Here is a 16314-nt window from a genome sequence, read left to right as displayed (position 1 = left end):
ATGGTTGAGTGATATTCTAACGGCACAGTGGGACGTGATTCTGACTGCACAGCTAAAATGTTTAATGCACCTAACTGGAAATTCTAGTAAAGTCATCAGATCCTCCCAGATTTCATGTATTTTTATAATTCAGGTTGAAATATATGATACATTAAATTCTGTTTACTTTTCAAAAATCATTTGTTTCTATCAAAATCTGGCCAGAATCTCTCTCTTACTATATGCATGTGCAAAGAGCTCTTACATAGCCCTTCAGCACTAATTGTTTTAAGTAGTAGTGCAGGTTAGAAATGGCTGGGCTCAGTTAAAGGAGAAGTAGCATTTTTTCCCCTTTTGCATAAATGTGTTAGATGCCTGCAGGACAGATACAGCCATGTGAGGTTTTCTTAGGTAGCTCAGTATGTATACTTATTTTGTGCGTGTACAAGAAAATATTTTAAAACAATGTGCTGGTTTTAAAAGGCACCCTGTTACACAGAGGTTCTGCGTGAAAGGTTGAAAACCTACTATCAGAGTTACACATAACCTCACACCCTGACATTTTGTTGTTGACTCTGCCTCCCGTGGCAACCATTGTGTGGCTGGCTCCACCTCCCATGGCAGCGTTTTAGAGGCTTTCTTTTTGTAAAAATGGGGCTTTTGCCCCATAAAGAACAGCGATGCTGTGCCTGCTAAAAAGCAGTCGCAGCAATGCCGTTCTCACCGCCAGCATTCCTGGCTAAACGGGGACAGGAAGCTGCCTACGGGCACGCCCCAGGAATGCCCCCGGCACACCTGGTTGAACTGGCATCTCAGGGTGGCGCTGCCACGGCAGCACCAGAAGACCAGTGTCCAGGCCTCCCCGCCGGCATTGAGGCCACTCACGACGGCATAAGTAGCCTGTAGGGTTGCCAACCTCCAGGTAGTAGCTGGAGATCTCCTGCTATTACAACTGATCTCCAGACGATAGCGATCAGTTCACCAGGAGAAAATGGCCAATTTGGCAATGGGACTCTATGGCATTGAAGTCCCTCCCCAAACCCTGCCCTCCTCAAGCTCCACCCCAAAAACCTCCTGCCGGTGGCGAAGAGGGACCTGGCAACCCTAGTAGCCTGGGTGCCGGTGCAGGGCCCCCCAATGCTGGCACAGCCCCTTCCTGGCCTCCTGAGGACTTTCGTCCTTAGAAGTCAGGAATGGCTGTAATAGCGGAGACAGAGCAGTGGTTCAATTAACCTCTACAGCAGGGGTGGAGAACCTTTTTTCCACCAAGGGCCATTTGGATATTTATAACATCATCCACGGGCCATACAAAATTATCAACTTAAAAATTAGCTGACCAAGCCCCAAGCAGGCAGCTGCCCCAGATGACCCCACACACACACGGGCAAGCAGGCAGGCATCCAACCGGTGGCGCACTCGCCCACCTGGTGGCACAGGATGGTCTGTTGCACCAGCCAGGCGTAGACATCCAGCCGCACGCCGGAGTTGCTCCTACTCTGCATTGTCGGGGCTGGATTCTACAGCCGGCTCCTGCTACTTTCGCCTGCAGGGGTGAAATGAGGGCACACTGGCTAAGAACACCCCCCCCCGTGCGCATTCTGGCCCTGCCCCCTTTAACCCCTCCACTGTCGCCACTTCCGCTCCCAGCCCTCTTGTAGTACAGAGGGAATACGTTTCTCCACTGCCCAGGTGGGAAAGGGTTAACAGTTTCTTGGGCGGTCCTAGCAACTCCATAGCAAACTACTCTTCTGCAAGGAAGAAAAAAGGTTCCTTTTCTCAGCAAAACAAACTCACATCTCCCTTGAATAGAGGCTATTCGTGTCCGCGGGAGGGGGTGGATCACCAGTCTTAGATCCTTCTGAGCTAGAGATCTGCCAGGACCCACAAAAGGCCAGATCAAATGATTTCGCAGGCCTTAAACAGCCCCCAGGCCTGACGTTCCCCATCCCTGCTCTACTGCATTTGTTTCCAAGGCCAAGAATATGTGTTCAGCACTGTGTGTGGGTGTTTAACACTATAATTAGAATGTTAGGAACTCACTCATAACATCTGGTGGGATCCTCTAAATCCATACCTTGTCTTTAGATTAAAGAAGTTCTAGTTTTCTTCAAAATAGGCACAGTAGTGCAGCTTTACCAATGTAAAGCCTTACATGGCTTGGAACTGGGGTATCTGAAGGACCTTCTTCTTCCATACGATCCTGTCTGGGAATCAAGATCACAGGGAGATGTCCTCCTGACCATCCCACCAATTAAAAATGCTTGCTTGGGGGGTACACACGAGAGGGCCTTTTCTGTGGCAGCCCTACAGTTCTGGAACAACCTCCCCAGGGAGGTGCTCCTGGCCCCCTCGCTGTCGATCTTCAGGAAGCAGTTGAAGACAGCTTTATTTAGGACTGCATTTGATTAAGCTTTTGTTATTGGCAGTCCTAATTGGAGTTTTTAAATTGTGGGTTTTTATGGGTTTTTATAATTGTTGCTTTTATTGTGTTTTTATAATATTTTATTTATAGTCTAAGTTCTGCAAGAGAGAAAGGCAACTAATAAATGTTTTAAATGTGGTCTCCCTTGTCTTCAAGTGCATGATCCAGGTGTATGTAGTACAGCAGGTAATAAATGTTTTTACAAAATAAAAATAAATAAACGTAGTCTCCCGTGGCTTCAAGTGCATGATCCAGGTTTAGTACAGAAAGTAAGAGACTAAGCTACAAATTAAATTCACTCTGCCATGAACTCACTAGGTGGGCTTTGGTTAGCCACTGTCTCTTAGCTCCAACTCCTTATCTACAATGTGGGGACCATTACAGTGCCTAGCTTTTTGGAATTGTTGTATTACAACTAGGTCATGTATATGAATCACAAAGAAGGATTATGATGATCCAAAGTTTCTTTGAGGTCTGGTTTATTATGGAATACATCGATGCAGTTGCATGCTAAATATTCCCTAGACATTAATAGAGCTGGAGCACATAACATAAACAATAAGTACATCCAAACAAATAGCTTTTCACACTTTGCACTTATTTTAAACGCATTAGGAATGCCCCGAATGAATCCCATCTTGATTTCTTGATATTATTTCTACTATGACAGTCCAAAATCCTTCCCTCTGTCTACAGAACTTTCTGCAAGATCTTTTTCAGCAACATGGAAAAACCATTTCTAAGGCAAAATTGCAGGAATATACTGATACCATGGTAAGTGAAGAGCACCTATTATCTGCATAGTTTAATAATTCCTAAGAATTCTAGACAACCTGGAAGACTGTTGTCTAGATAAGCTTGGAAAATATGAGCGGACAATGACTGGTGAAATTTTAAGTGTCTGAGGTGGTGGTTATGCAGGATTTCTACTGAACAGGAAACAGGGTTTCAGTACCTCACCCCCCATCACTACCCCAGAAGAATGAACAAGTAACTACTTGTAATGAATTTGCATAATCTGCATATAGTGCACGATGCAGTTTTTCTTGGAACACAGTTTTGTTTTTGTGTTTGCTTTGTGCTTTGTTTTGTTAAGATGCCCTTACTCTTCTGGTGGTAGAATATGTGGCAATAGCAATCTCCCCTGGGGAGTAGAAGCTACTACACCCTGTAAACAAGTACTTTGTGGTAATCAGTCATTGGTTGCCACTTGTAGTTTTTATGCTTTGTTCTCCTGATAAAATGCATTCTGTTTTGGGGTGTTCTTAGAGAAGTAGATGGTTGTAGAGAAAGCAAACGGAATGTGATAGTCTATCAAAACTATATTATCCATTATATAATGATGAACTAGAAAGAGTTAAGAGGATACTACTAAAAGAGTCTGAGGGGCAAAACAGATTAATTTCTTAAGGAACCCCAAAGTCTGTAGCTTGCTAAAGGAGCGAGAATACCAGTTCACAAATATTTAGATCTAAAAAGAATTGTAAAAGAAAACAGTAGGATAAAATGAAATACCCATCTTTTTTGGTGTGGGAGTCATGGCTACATGGCTTCTCCTGATACAAGTCTAGTACATAAGAATCCGCTGATGTGGTAGCTTCTCATGTCAGCATTTCTCCATCTCCCAGGATGTTGGGCATGGGTTGTCACTGCATGATTGATGCCTTCTATATAATCTCAGGGTTCTTACCTGACTAGAGCCATGTGGGAAGAAGCCACCATGCAGTTGCTCCATGTTACTATGGTAACAAGTTCAAGCCCAGTCAGACACCAAGCAGCCATGTCTAAATGAAACGAAAGTCCTACTTGTGAGTCTAGTTATGTTCAGTCTGGGCTCAGGATATTCTCAGTCATCAACACAAGCTACAATTGTTTCCCATTCAAGAATGGTGGTCAGGATGGAGCTTTTAAATAATCAACATAGCTCAAACTTAAAACATTCCAAGTAGACTCACTAGGAAAATGCAAATTGACCCTAAATTTACTCTATTAACTGATTTGCAGGTTTGAGTTTTTAAGCCAGAGGCAGGCAACCTTTTTGGCATGAGTATAAACCCCCACACAAACACATCTCCCATGCCACCAGCACCTCTGTGGACCTAACAACACATTAGATCAAGCGTTAATGCATGGCCGTTTTGTCCTGCGAATCTCCCATGAATGTAGCGAATCTCCCCAGTCAACATGCATGCTCGTCTCCTGCCTGTGGGATCAACTCTCCTTCCGAAACTTCCCCAGGTTTTCCAAGTCGTGCTTTGTCCCGATTTAAAATGAAGCCTCGCAGGAATCAGCTATATTAAACAGGGATCTTAATGTTGTGGGCCTCTTAATGCCCTCCTGATGCCCCAGTAGCTTCAAATACACATTGGCTGGCACCTCCACACTAGGAAAGAGATTGCACTCAGGATTTATCCCATGACCACACAGCAGGTTTGTTTGTAAGCACACAAATCAATGTCAGTACAATCAAAGGGTGAAGAAAAGAAAGGGGAAAGGATGCCATGTCAGATAAGGAAAGGGCATGAAATACCAGTGCCCCAGTCATGTTAAAAAGTAAAAGTAAATAAATTTACTAGCAATGTGACTGAGGGGGAAATTTCTTCCTAAATCCCATCTGTAAAGCTGCTCATAAAGGAAAATGATTCTTGGCATGTTAACACCAATCTGCCGTCTATCTAACCCAGGCATTTCAAACTCAATGGTTACGAGGGCTAGCTATGACATAAATGTCATTTGGTCGGGCTGGGCCATGCCTCGCCAGCCCAGATCGAGAGTGAGGGGGGGGGTAGCTGCCTTGGATGGCTCGCGGGCTGGGTAAGAGCTCTCAAAGGGCCGGATCCGGCCTGCGGGCCTTATGTTTGACACCCCTGACCTAGCCCTTTCGAGTTGCTAATGCACCAAAGGATGGAAATCTTCATTACCTTTACCTGGAAAAGACTACCTCTTATAATGCCTGTGAAAACTGTATGCACTTTGTTCACTTTAAAAATATAACATAGGACTTGGCTCCCGTGAGTGTTTAAGCAATTGCCACATCCCCAGCATTAAGTCTGTATTTGTCTAACTCTCTGTAAATGTTACTTCCAAACACATGACTTACTGATTTTATAAGTGTTTCAATGCTCCCTAAAGCGAAACCTAATCAATCAGACTCTTGTCGTTAGTAAATCCCCATGCCGTTTATAACCTTTCTGCTGTTTACAAAGCCATATTTTGTCAATGCCACATGCAAGGAAAGCTCATTACTGGTTTATTCAATTGCAAATCACATCACCTAGACTGCCAAGATAATCACATCCCAGGTAAGGTGGTTGTTATTCACTGGCTGGAGTAGCAGGTCTTGATAATAAAGTAATGCAGTTGGCGATGGACATTCATTTGAGCCATAACGCACTCTGCTTCCATTTAATCAAACAGCACCTTTCTTTGCACAATAACACGCAGTTCAGGGCATGTTAAATATCCATCTGCTGTGTTTCCATGGAGGTCTTGCTTGGATTAGCTGTCTGCTTCCTAGAACATTGTGGCCTCTAAACAACATCTCTCCAAATCCTTTCTAACTAAATTAATACATGGGATGCCAAGCTATTAGTGAAATTCCTGGATAAATCCTTTATCCTAGATCATTTTCTGTCCAGGATACATGACTGAGAGGGTGCTGGTGGCCCTAGTAGATTGTTGTGCTGCAGGCAGAGAGTGAGGGCCGGAGGCTTGAAGCGTAGGACTTGGACTCTAGAGGTAACTGGAAAGTGGAGTCCTTTTGAGCTGTTCTAAAGCTGCCCCAGGTGATGAGGTAGAATGAGATGCATATTTTAACACACAGTTTTGGTACTTCATAGCTGGCTGATGCTTTTCCTGAGAAGCCGGAAAAAATGTTCCCTAGAAGCTATTATAACAGAAACATTCTTTGCACGCTAGTTTGTGTTTTTTAAATGCCACTTTCTAAAATGAGATTACATATCCATTAGTGAAGTCACTCTAGTTCGGCTAATTATTATTGAGATAAAATGTAGCCCTTTCTTGCTTTATAGATGAAGCTATTTACATACATAATTAACCTGGTGTTTTAGAAGTGTAAGAATGAGATATTGTGCAGCTGCTGGTATATGTTTGAAATCATATTTCCCCTATGGGACTTTCAAGAATGTTATAACCTCTACAGGAATATATCTCATAAAAGGGAAGATAAACACTAGCCTGGCACTGAATATTTTAGAACAGTAGCCAACCTGTAGAATACATCAGATCTCTTACCTGCCTTAAAAAATTACTTTCTCCATATCTTTTATCATGAATTATTCATGCATCTACTCTATTCAGTCTTTTTCTTTCTTTTCTTTTTTCTTTTCTTTTCTGAAGATAATGTTTCCTTATTACTTCATACAGAGCATACCTTGGAAAGCATGAGGAATGGAAACACTCAGAATATTTTTTATTATTATTTGAATATATTTCAGAGAGGTTAAAAGATCACCTGTTTTCATGAGGATGACAGCTCTAACCTAACAGCCTAACATTTCCTGACTAAAAATGTCCTTGCCAAAGCAACTTTTTGCCAGATGTTCAAGTAGGGTTGCCAACTCCAGGTTGGGAAATTTCTAGAGATTCAGTGGATGGAGCCTGGGGTGGGAAGGGACCTCAGCAGGGTATAATGCCACAGAGTCCACCCTCCAAAGTAGCCATTTTCTCCAGGGGAACTGTTCTCTGTAGCCTGGAGGACAGTTGTAATTCCAGGAGATTTCCAGGTAGCAACCCTATCATGATAAAATGCTTATTTGTGTGTGTACCATAAAGGAGAAAACAAGGGCCTCTCTTGGCCCATACAGTTGCCAACTTCCAGGTAGAGCCTGGAGTTCTCTGAGAATTATAACTGATCTGCAGATTATGAAGATCAGGTACTCTGAGGCAAATGGCAGTTTTGGAGGGCAGACTTTATAGCATCACATCCTTAATGAACTCCCTCCACTCCCCAACCAATGCCTTCCCCAAGTACTGCCGCCTAATCTCCAGGAATTTCTCAAGCTGCAGTTGGCAACCCTATCTAAATTTCTCAAGCAGATTTCTAAGGAGAATGGTTGATCATATTGTAAGAACAGCGGCTATTTGGAAGATTCAGAGCAAAAGCTGAAATGTAGAAAAGCAAAGCACACGATGTATATATTTCCAACTTTTGCTCACTGCCAAATCCTTGAGATGAAACAGCAACTGCCTTCTGACTGAAAAATATAGTAAGATACGATGCTGTCAAAATATTGTGACAAAGCACTCAAATTATTTGGTAGTGGGACCAGACATAGGGTTTCCAACTGCCCAGTTGTGGCGGGCAATTGCCCGCCAATCAACCTGGCTGCCCTCCAACCAGCTGATGGTCGGTGGGCAAAAGCAGGAAGGGGAGAGCGATCCCCTCATGCATGTGTGCTTTCAGCATGATACTGCCATTTCTGGGTTTACCCTGGAAGTGGTGGTATCGCGTTGAGAGCACATACGCGATGGTGCATGCGTGCAAATCGCTCCCCTAAGCCCCGCCGGTAGGAAGAGGGGAAGAAACTCCCGCTGGTAGGAAGAGGGGACCTGGCAACCCTAACCAGACACCATAGAACAGGGATCCCCAACCTTTTTGATCCTGTGGGCACTGTTGGAATTCTGATGCAGGGCAGTGGGCACGTTCGCCAAATGGCTGCCATGGGAGGCAAAGGCAACCACAAAATGTCAGGGAGCAAGGTCGTATATAAATGTAATAGTAACTCTTCAGCATTTCAGGCAGAAGCTCTGTTTAACAGGATGCCTTTTTTATCCATGCAGCCAGTCAGAAACCCTGCTGGACAAAAACCTTACCTAGCCCCACCCACTTTCTGAAAGAACTTGCCTGGCGCCAGGAAAGGTGTTGGTGGGTGCCATGGTTCTCACAGGCACCATGTTGGGGTCCCTGCCATGCAACATAATTTAGGCTCCCATAAGTATTGCAATATTTGTTTTCTGTGACTTATTTGAAATATTTGTATGCTGCTCTCTGTGATAAAAACACAACAAATTAATCAATACATATTTTAAAAACTGCAAAAGGTACAGCTTAAAAACATAAAAAGCATTTAGGCAGTATCAGGGAATGAAACACAGACTTTTGTCTTAAAAAGTGAAAAGAAAGATCTCAAAGATACCTGTCATATTAAAACCAACAAGACAGTCTTAGGTTCATTTTAGTTAGGTTTTTAGCCTGCCTTGACTCCCAAGGCCCATGTCGTCTTAATACACATTGGGGGGGGGGGATTGAGGGGAAACTGAACTTCTTAAGTATAATTTTGGCAGAAGTAAAATTATATCACAATCATATACGTAAGCAACAGCTAGGGTATGATGGGGAGCACAATGCTACCATTTCATAGGTGACACAAATCTGCGCTGCAGTGGCTGAGAGACCCTAAGAGAAATCCTGGAAGGCCTGAGGATAGTATGAATAGAGAGGCTAATCCATCCTGCCTGGTGGACTAGCCTCTCTAGTGAGACCAGGGCCCTGCCGGACCTTGGAGAGTTCTACAGGGCCTGTAAAACAGAGCTATTCCGCTGGGCCTACTGTTGAGGCCAGCTATGGTTCCCTTATATATAAACGTTGGCCTCCCCTAACCTCCACTGCTATTACTTTTTTCCCTGTATCCAACTTAGGATTTTATCCATCTGCTCACCTGGATGTAGCTTTATGTTACACTTCAGAGGCACCTTAGATAAGATAATTTAGTGCATTTCTGTTTAATATGACTGTTTTATAGGGCTATTTAAATATTGTTTTCAGGTTTTTCAGGTTTTTATCTATTTAATTGGGATGTTATACTCCTTTGTAAGCCACTCTGAGCCCGGCCTTATCCAGGGAGAGCGGGGTAGAAAGTTTAAATAATAAATAATATGTATGTAAATAATAATATATGTAGACCAAATATTTCCAGACTCGCGAACACAAATATCAGTACCAATCCATGCTATGTTAATTCAGAACAGCTGGAGAATCTACCTGAACAGCAACATACCCCTGTACGCTCAGTTTCTTTACCAGCTTTTCTTATGTTAATGTGTTCAGCCTGGCTTAAAGCTGTTCATCATAGGATATCCTTACTTGGGTTCTCATTTGAGTCCTTACAGATGATGCCGATTGAAAGGGCCAGGGACATTGTTAAGCAAAGGCTGTAAGATATAGAAAGGCAGAATGACATTGCATGTGTTTCTAAATATTGGGCTCAACAGGCAACAAAATATATAGCCGCCCCAGCATTATATTTTTCACTCTTAGAGGTCCCATCACACCGTAGGGCATATACAATGGCAAGATGTAATACTTTCCCCTCAGCCATAACAGAAGTCTGGTATAAAAAGGTACCATTGGAAGAGCGGTTTTGTCCCTGTGGATCAGGGAGGATTGAGTCAATGGACCATATCATATTGCACTGTAGGTTTCATGAAGCAAGTAGAATGAAGCTTATTTCTCCAATAATAAAGAGATGGCATGGAATTACCGATGCTGAAATAAGTCAGAAACTATTATATGAAACAAACCCGGAGTTTATATTGAATTGTGCTAGATTTTTAGCTATAGTCCTTAAAATTCGCAAAGATAAAGTGGTGACCTAAATGAAGGGCTACCTAGTAAAGATAACTTTATTTAGGTGATTTGTTGAGCTTTATATGTGTATTTTATATTTATAGTCAACTTTAAATTTTATTGTGGGCTGTTGTATCCCATCCATTGCATTTGGATGGCGGGTTAGATATACCTGTGTATTAGACTTTTTGCAGCTTTGCTGGTTATGTACCGAATAAAGACTTGACTGACTGACTGAGTGTTAACGTATCACAAAGTCTTTCTTTTTTTGCTTTATAGATGAAGATCTTTGACAAAAATAAAGATGGACAACTGGACCTGAATGATCTAGCAAGGTAGATTTGAATGGTACTGGCAAAGTTAAGTTTCTTAAGAATGAGCTTGTTGAATCTGATGGCACCTTACAAAAATCTGCAGGGTAAACGTGTGCAACTGTTGCTATTACTGTGACCCCATGCTGTGAAAAATGATGCCTGTTGAATTTCTGCCTTAACTGCAGTGCTAAAGGTACAAAAAGTTTGGCTGGGAAAAAGGTAGCACTCTTTTTGTCATGTGGCAAACTGCCATTTTTGGAAATGCCCACTAGTTCTCCGTGATCTTTATGAGACCTGCCTGTCTGTGTAGCCGACATCTGTGAGAATCATCATTTGGCTTTTCCCATTTAGGATCCTGGCTCTTCAAGAGAATTTTCTGTTGCAATTTAAAATGGATGTAAGTAGCAGTACTTTTCATTGCATTTATTTACTTTTTTTCTTTTCTTACTGAAGACAGTTTTTGGTGGGTTTTTTAAATCATATTTTTCCTTCCATTCAGGCTTGTAGTACAGAAGAAAGGAAAAGAGATTTTGAGAAGATCTTTGCTCATTATGATGTTGTAAGTTTTCATGTGTTTTGGTGATCAAGAGGGCCTTTCAAATCTTACAGCCTAACCATACAATAATGTGCAAGGACCTTGCCGCTGGGGTGTTTCCACTTCTCATTGCACTGCAGCAGCACTGAGAACTAGCCGCTGTGCCAGTAGTTCAGTAACAATCTCCAGTGGTGAAGACATGTTGACGTTTGCCCCAGACTCCCAACATAATATGGCAGTGCCATGTAAGTGAATGTACGCTGTGTTCTGGGGGGTGGGAAAAGGGCAGGGTTTTTGACAGTCTCCTGATAATGTTCCAGTCTTAATTGTGCAGGGCCAGCTTCAGGGGTCAGCATAGTGAGCCAGCTGGTTGAGGCCCATGATCCAGCAAAGGGCCCACCTCAGGCTGGAGAGTCTTAGCTGTAGTCCATCCACTCCCACCCAGTGATGGAAGAGCACCACAGAGGCCTCTGTGATGTCACAGGGTGTTCTGGGATAATCACCAATGGGCTAATGGCAAGGGCCAAAAGGTAGTAGTGAGTCATGTTCCTCTACACCCCCTAGGTGTGTCTATGAGTAAATGGAAGATCACCTCAAAGTAGGGTTGCCAACCTCCAGGTACTAGCTGGAGATGACCGGCTATTACAACTGATCTCCAGCTATTAGAGATCAGTTCACCTGGAGAAAATGGCCACATGACAATAGAACTCTATGGCATTGAAGTCCCTCCCTTTCCCAAACCCCACCCTCCTCGGGCTCTGCCCCAAAAACCTCCCGCTGGTGGCAAAGAGGGACCTGGCAACCCTACCTCAAAGGCCTCTGGAGCAATTCCCATTTCCTGGATAGAAAGAGGTTGGAGCAAGTAGAAAAGAGACTCTATGGCCAGAAGCCACAAAGAGCTACCAGATGAAGAATCCCTCTGGGCCCCCCTTCACATCAACCAGACTGAACCTAAGCATCATACATAAACAAATTACATTAGTAGCATGATTAGGCTACTAATTGATTATCAGGTTGGTCCCCAGCTGCAGTCGATGCCTGATTGTCACCCAGGAGTACTGCTGTCACCACACAGGGGCATTTAAAGCAATCATAGCCCAAGAAGAACCAAACTTCCCTCTCCTCCTTGAGTGTGAGAGAACACAGGGCAGTGGGAAGGAAAGGAGGAGGAGGATTGGGGGTATGATATTAGCAACTTACTGCTGAATTCATAGCCACACACCAGAGCCCGTGGTGCCTTCCTCTTGGCAGCCTTCCATGGATAGATACATCCTCCACCATTTGAGTCCACCTGATGCACATGATGAGACTGTTATTACAATACTACAATACATTAGTTAGACTCTAGCATCCCATAATGCTGGGAGATCCACAAGTACACTCATGAGAACAGACGTGCAGCCCTCACACACTCTGGTATAGCATTTGGACCAGCTCTGAAAGCCATCTTCTGTGACGTCTGGTATGGACACCATGAAAGAGTTTCCAGGAAGACACAGAATATGGACTTGTTTTCTTATTGACACATATAAGGAAGCATGTAGATAAATAAGATATGGTCTCAAAAGTAAAAAATAATGTCAGAAAGAGGGCACACAGAAAACTATTCCTTTAGGTATGTATTATTATTCCACAAATGTTTACGGATTTTTATATATTCCAGAGTAAGACAGGAGCACTTGAAGGCCCAGAAGTGGACGGATTTGTTAAAGATATGATGGAACTTGTCAAGGTGAGTTCCTAATGGTTTATGTGTTCTGTGTCCTGTAGTTTTTATGGCTTATTTCAACAGTTTAAAAGCTTGTCATGAGAGCGCAGAGCTGAATTGACTCCAGTTCTTTTATGGAGCAATAAAGAATGGGGGACTGAACTCCCTGTTTACTATGTACCTGGATAAACAGAAGATACCAGTAAATTATCATGGAGATTTAATTTTCTGTATGTGCATTTTTCTGAACATTACTTGGACTATTATTTGAGTCCTTTAAAATGTCTTACCCTAAGATAAGCAGGTTTCACAAGGCGAGGCTGGTAATGTTCAGATTTTTAAATCAACTTTCAACAATAGCTAGCGGCTCCACTTAACTGGGGTGCACACTCTTGGTTAACTAATTATCGTATAACTTAAAACATCATCCAAAGTTATCTATAATCAGTTATCTTCTTTGAGTATATAAAAACTATGTCAGCTCAATCTGGTTACTTTTTATCATACCAAGAATATTTAAAATTAATTATTACAAGTTTCTTATATGATTATCTGTTGACCCTAAATCAATATACCCTATGTTTGAACTGTATCCTCACTTCTGTATTTAGATGGATGTTTTTCCCATTGTAGGCCCAGACACATATCTATATATCTGATTCCTAACTCTGTCCCCTGCTTTGCAGATATTAAATCCACAGATAGGGGCTGACTGACCCCAACATTTTTTTCCTGCAGACTTAGGAGACCCCCTAGGTCTGCAGAAAAATCTGAAAATTAAAAAATGGGGGGTTAAATTCCCCCATTTAAAAAATAGTGTTATCTGCACATGTGCAGACAACGCTCTTACTTGCTGAAGTGGCGGTGGCTGCCGCCACAGGGATCCACACTGGCCCTGGCATGGCTTTGGATGAGCCAAGGGGGCCTCGCTCGCTTGCCTGCCAGGAGCAGCTTCGGGCAGGCAAGGCCTCCACACACACACACACACACACACACACACAGCCCCTCTCTCCCAAAACCGCTCCGGGTGGGCAAGCAAGTGGGAGAGCAACGGAGGCCTCCCCCCTGGCTCACCCAAAACCCCGCCGGGCAGAAGGGCAGGCGAGTGAGGGAGGCCTCCCCCCCCTAAACACAATCTCTCCAGCTCACCCAAATCTAAAGTAAAAAGAAACTAGGGTGAGAAGGATGCCAGCTGCTACTCCAAGCCCGGGGGTGCCGCAGGAGGAAGGGGTGTAATGCCTATAATCTTCATTGTTGGAAATTTATGCTTTTGTACTCAGTCCGCATACTCACACTTATAAAGATGCTAAGCCCGGGGCATAAGGGTTAGCCTCTAGCACAATACCATATTCTGCACACATATATAATGGCAATACCCCGTGTATAAGGGGTCAAGTATTATTCTTTGGTTCCTATTCACTCCTGTGTGATCACTGAGTTAGCATAAACTAGCAGCAATTATGAATCAGGTGCCCGTGAGATCACCCTTGCAGGCCTGGTATGGCTAGCCACCCTAATGAGGCCCAAGACAATGATTTAGGGATGTCAGATAGGAATGTCAAGTTTCGTTTCTCCATTACAGATCATGTAGCCACCTAAATCCACGCCTCAAAACCACACTGATAGGTTATGCTAATCCAAATGTGTCCATTATTGGGTCTTTGTGTTTCCACGCGCTATGTGACATTTGTAACACCCCTAACCAGAAGTTATAAACATTGATGCAGTCCTTTGTTCTGGTGTGTGAATTGTCCTGCGCATTTGCGGCAGTTCTCACCCAGTATGTATATTGGGCCTAATAAACAAACTGCTTTGAACTCTCAACCTCCTACTGTGTTATTGGCATTGGAAATTAATACAATAATGCAGGCATATCAGGGGGAAGGGGAGGTAAGCTGCAGTGGGCTTGGCAGCAGAGGCTGGGAGCCTCGTTGGGCCCAGGTTCGGCAGCGATTGTGGGGGGGGGGAAGCCACGGGGAAGGAAGCCGCACTGGAGGGGGTAGATGGGGAGAGCATCAAGGGTGGGGGTGAGTAGAGTACCATGGGTGGGGGTAGGTGGGGAGATCAGCGAGGGTAGGGGTGAGAGGAGTGCCAATGGTGGGGGAGAGAAGGGATGCACCCTCTCCGCAAGTTTCACGCATGTCCTCACTGGTTATATCTATTGATATTATATTATTTTGAATCTGCTCAAGGCCATGTAAGTCTGTTGCTCCTTTGTTTTTTACCCCTCTCCAAAGCTATTTTGTTCTGGGTCTCTGGAATATCCATTTGACATGGTTAGTTGGGAAGACCTGGCTATAGCCCTTTTTCTGGCCTGCAGAAGCATCCTCCATGATCTTTTTAGTCAAGACCAGCAAATGTACCCCTGTGTTCCTGGCTATATCCATAACAGTATGAATTAGGGTTTCCAACCTCCAGGTACTAGCAGGAGATCTCCTGCTATTACAACCGATCCCCAGCTGATAGAGATCAGTTCCCCTGGAGAAAATGGCCGCTTTGGCAATTAGACTCTATGGCATTGAAGTCCCTCCCCTCCCCAAACCCTGCCCTCCTCAGGCTCTGCCCCAAAAACCTCCCGCTGGTGGCGAAGAGGGACCTGGCAACCCTAGTATGAATACAGTGATTCCATGCACCAGCTCCACTGTGTACAAGGGGGCTCTGAATGCCCTTGTTTTATTTACTTATTTATTTGCATTATTTATAGTCTGCCTTTCTCACAGGGATGCCCTTAGCTATCTGGAGCTTCCACATTCTTTTCATCAATGCAGGGAATGCTTCACGCATGCACAGAGAAAACTGCCTTGTGTGGTACGGAGCATTCCCCATCGTAGAAAAGAATGGGAGGCCACTAACACATGCAGAGCTCTGGTCATATTATTTGTCTCCTTTTCTGTAATGTGCAAATTAATTGGCTCCCCTCATCATTTGAAACATAGCCATGTGAGAAGTTAATATAATAATGGCACGTTAATAACCTTCATCTGTCTCTCCTTTCCAGTATTGAGGCTTACTGCTTGTTTATGCCATAATCTCCTGTTTATTCTTTTCATTGCGCTTCTGACTTTACGGGAATTCTTGTTAATGTGTGCTGTTGACCACCAAGTGAGATATTTCATCTGCTAAATGTAGCTTTTCTTTATATTCCCATAGCCTAGCATTAGTGGCACGGAGCTGGACAAACTGCGCCAGATACTGCTTCGCCACTGCGATGCCAACAAGGATGGGAAGATTCAAAAATCTGAACTCGCTTTGTGTCTGGGAATTAAAATGACCCCATAGACCTCATTTTCCTATGTTTTTTTTTTTTTTGCCACGTTTATCCTTTGTAAGCCTGCTGATGCTGTTAGAACATTTTCAGTGCTGTGTTTATAAGCTGTTTTATATTACTGAACCTGGAAGATAAGGGCAAGTCACTGTTGAGATGAACATTAATTTTGCAAGGATGAAGCCAAACAGAAAGCATGTTGTGCGCAGTAACTTGTTCCATGCTGTTCCAAATGAGTTATCTGTGGGATTTCGAATGCCTTTTGTAAGCAAGGGAGCCCTGTGGCACAGAGTGGTAAGCTGCAGTACTGCAGTCCAAACTCTGCTCACGACCTGAGTTCAATTCCAATGGAAGTTGGTTTCAGGTAGGTGGCTCAAGGTTGACTCAGCCTTCCATCCTTCTGAGGTTGGTAAAATGAGTACTCAGCTTGCTGGGGGTAAAGGGAAGATGACTGGGGAAGGCACTGGCAAACCACCCCATAAACAAGGTTTAATGTCACCCCA

At 43.6% G+C, this 16314-nt stretch overlaps 1 protein-coding gene across 1 annotated transcript in view; it reads left to right on the top strand.

The window, feature by feature from the left end:
* The window catches only part of SCGN (secretagogin, EF-hand calcium binding protein), a 32215-nt gene extending 16390 nt beyond the window's left edge, over window positions 1-15825 (top strand). Inside the window, exons 6-11 of the mRNA XM_056854002.1 lie at window positions 3098-3175; window positions 10269-10324; window positions 10655-10700; window positions 10803-10862; window positions 12502-12570; window positions 15697-15825. Coding sequence (XP_056709980.1) covers window positions 3098-3175; window positions 10269-10324; window positions 10655-10700; window positions 10803-10862; window positions 12502-12570; window positions 15697-15825 — 438 coding nt within the window. The remainder of the gene's footprint in view (window positions 1-3097; window positions 3176-10268; window positions 10325-10654; window positions 10701-10802; window positions 10863-12501; window positions 12571-15696) is intronic.
* Window positions 15826-16314: the final 489 nt, after the last annotated feature.

The sequence above is a fragment of the Euleptes europaea genome, chromosome 8 (assembly GCF_029931775.1).
Source record: "Euleptes europaea isolate rEulEur1 chromosome 8, rEulEur1.hap1, whole genome shotgun sequence".
Taxonomy (NCBI): domain Eukaryota; kingdom Metazoa; phylum Chordata; class Lepidosauria; order Squamata; family Sphaerodactylidae; genus Euleptes; species Euleptes europaea.
Note: the sequence above shows the minus strand (reverse complement) of the source record. Positions and strands in the feature narration are given on the sequence as shown.